The sequence below is a fragment of the Crocuta crocuta genome, unplaced genomic scaffold, assembly GCF_008692635.1.
Source record: "Crocuta crocuta isolate KB4526 unplaced genomic scaffold, BGI_CrCroc_1.0 scaffold1015, whole genome shotgun sequence".
Taxonomy (NCBI): domain Eukaryota; kingdom Metazoa; phylum Chordata; class Mammalia; order Carnivora; family Hyaenidae; genus Crocuta; species Crocuta crocuta.
Window position 1 is genome coordinate 109,232 of NW_027532631.1, and position 930 is coordinate 110,161.

Sequence of the window (930 nt, forward strand, 5' to 3'; positions counted from 1 at the left end):
CGTTCACACCTTTGTTCCCCAGGTGTTTTTTTAGATGCGCACGTGTGTGCATGCGTGTATGGGCATGTGTCTGGTACACGAGTAAGCACCGGGTCGTGCCCAGCCCAGTGCACGCACACCGCTCATGAGAGGTTGGGTTATTTTGACCCCTGGACTCCAGATGGTGCCGTGCCCGAGGGGAGACTTAGGGACCCAGCAGAGGCAGCCGGGGTGAGGCTGCCCTTGGGAGCTCGGGGCCGGCGGGGCGGGCTCCCCNCTGGCATTTTAACACGACAACATTTTTATTGCTTTTGAGGGTTCCCTAGAGCAGACCTCCTATTGCACAGCTGGTTCATTTTGGCATTTTAGAAAGTCAAGGCCGAGGTTATGAATGCTTCCAAGACCAGTGAAATTGAGCCCGGGGTACTTAAAGGTGAGAAGGTGCACGGGCTTTTAAGAACCAGGTCTGTTGCTTTTCCTCTCTGTGTGCACCGTCTTTGATCGGCAGTCGTGTTTTGACAGTACTTGCGGCCTCAGGCTTCGAGAGCCTTCTGAGGCCCTGCTGGCGGGGGCTCCATCTAGCAGGAAGGTCAGAGCCCCGCCGGGGCCCTGTGCCAGCCCGACGCCCACTGGCAAAAGTCGGATAGGAGCGGAGTGCAGGAAGCTGACAAAGCTCGGGGAGCGTCCCCGTTTGAAAGCAAGGAGAACGGAGTTCACGGCGCTGGAGAAGGGCGTGTGGGCTCAGTACACCCAGGAGACGGGCACCCACTGTGGGGAACTGCACGCTTGCTCAAAGGCTTCTTGCAATCTCTTCAGGGTTTCATCGACGCCATTGTTGACCAGCGAGAGGTCAAAGTAGTGCGCGTACTGGCTGCGGATGGCCTCCGAGTCCTTCTGCAGCTGCTGCAGGGCCTCCGTCTGCAAAGGAGAGAGAGCCACGATGAAGCGGGC

The 930-nt window shown here is 58.2% G+C and overlaps 1 protein-coding gene across 1 annotated transcript in view; it reads right to left on the reverse strand.

Moving 5' to 3' along the window:
- Window positions 1–257: 257 nt before the first annotated feature.
- MPP1 (MAGUK p55 scaffold protein 1) overlaps window positions 258–930 on the reverse strand; it is a 16,205-nt gene continuing 15,532 nt past the window's right edge. The window contains exon 11 of the mRNA XM_077780653.1: window positions 258–897. Coding sequence (XP_077636779.1) covers window positions 721–897 — 177 coding nt within the window. The 3' untranslated portion in view covers window positions 258–720. The remainder of the gene's footprint in view (window positions 898–930) is intronic.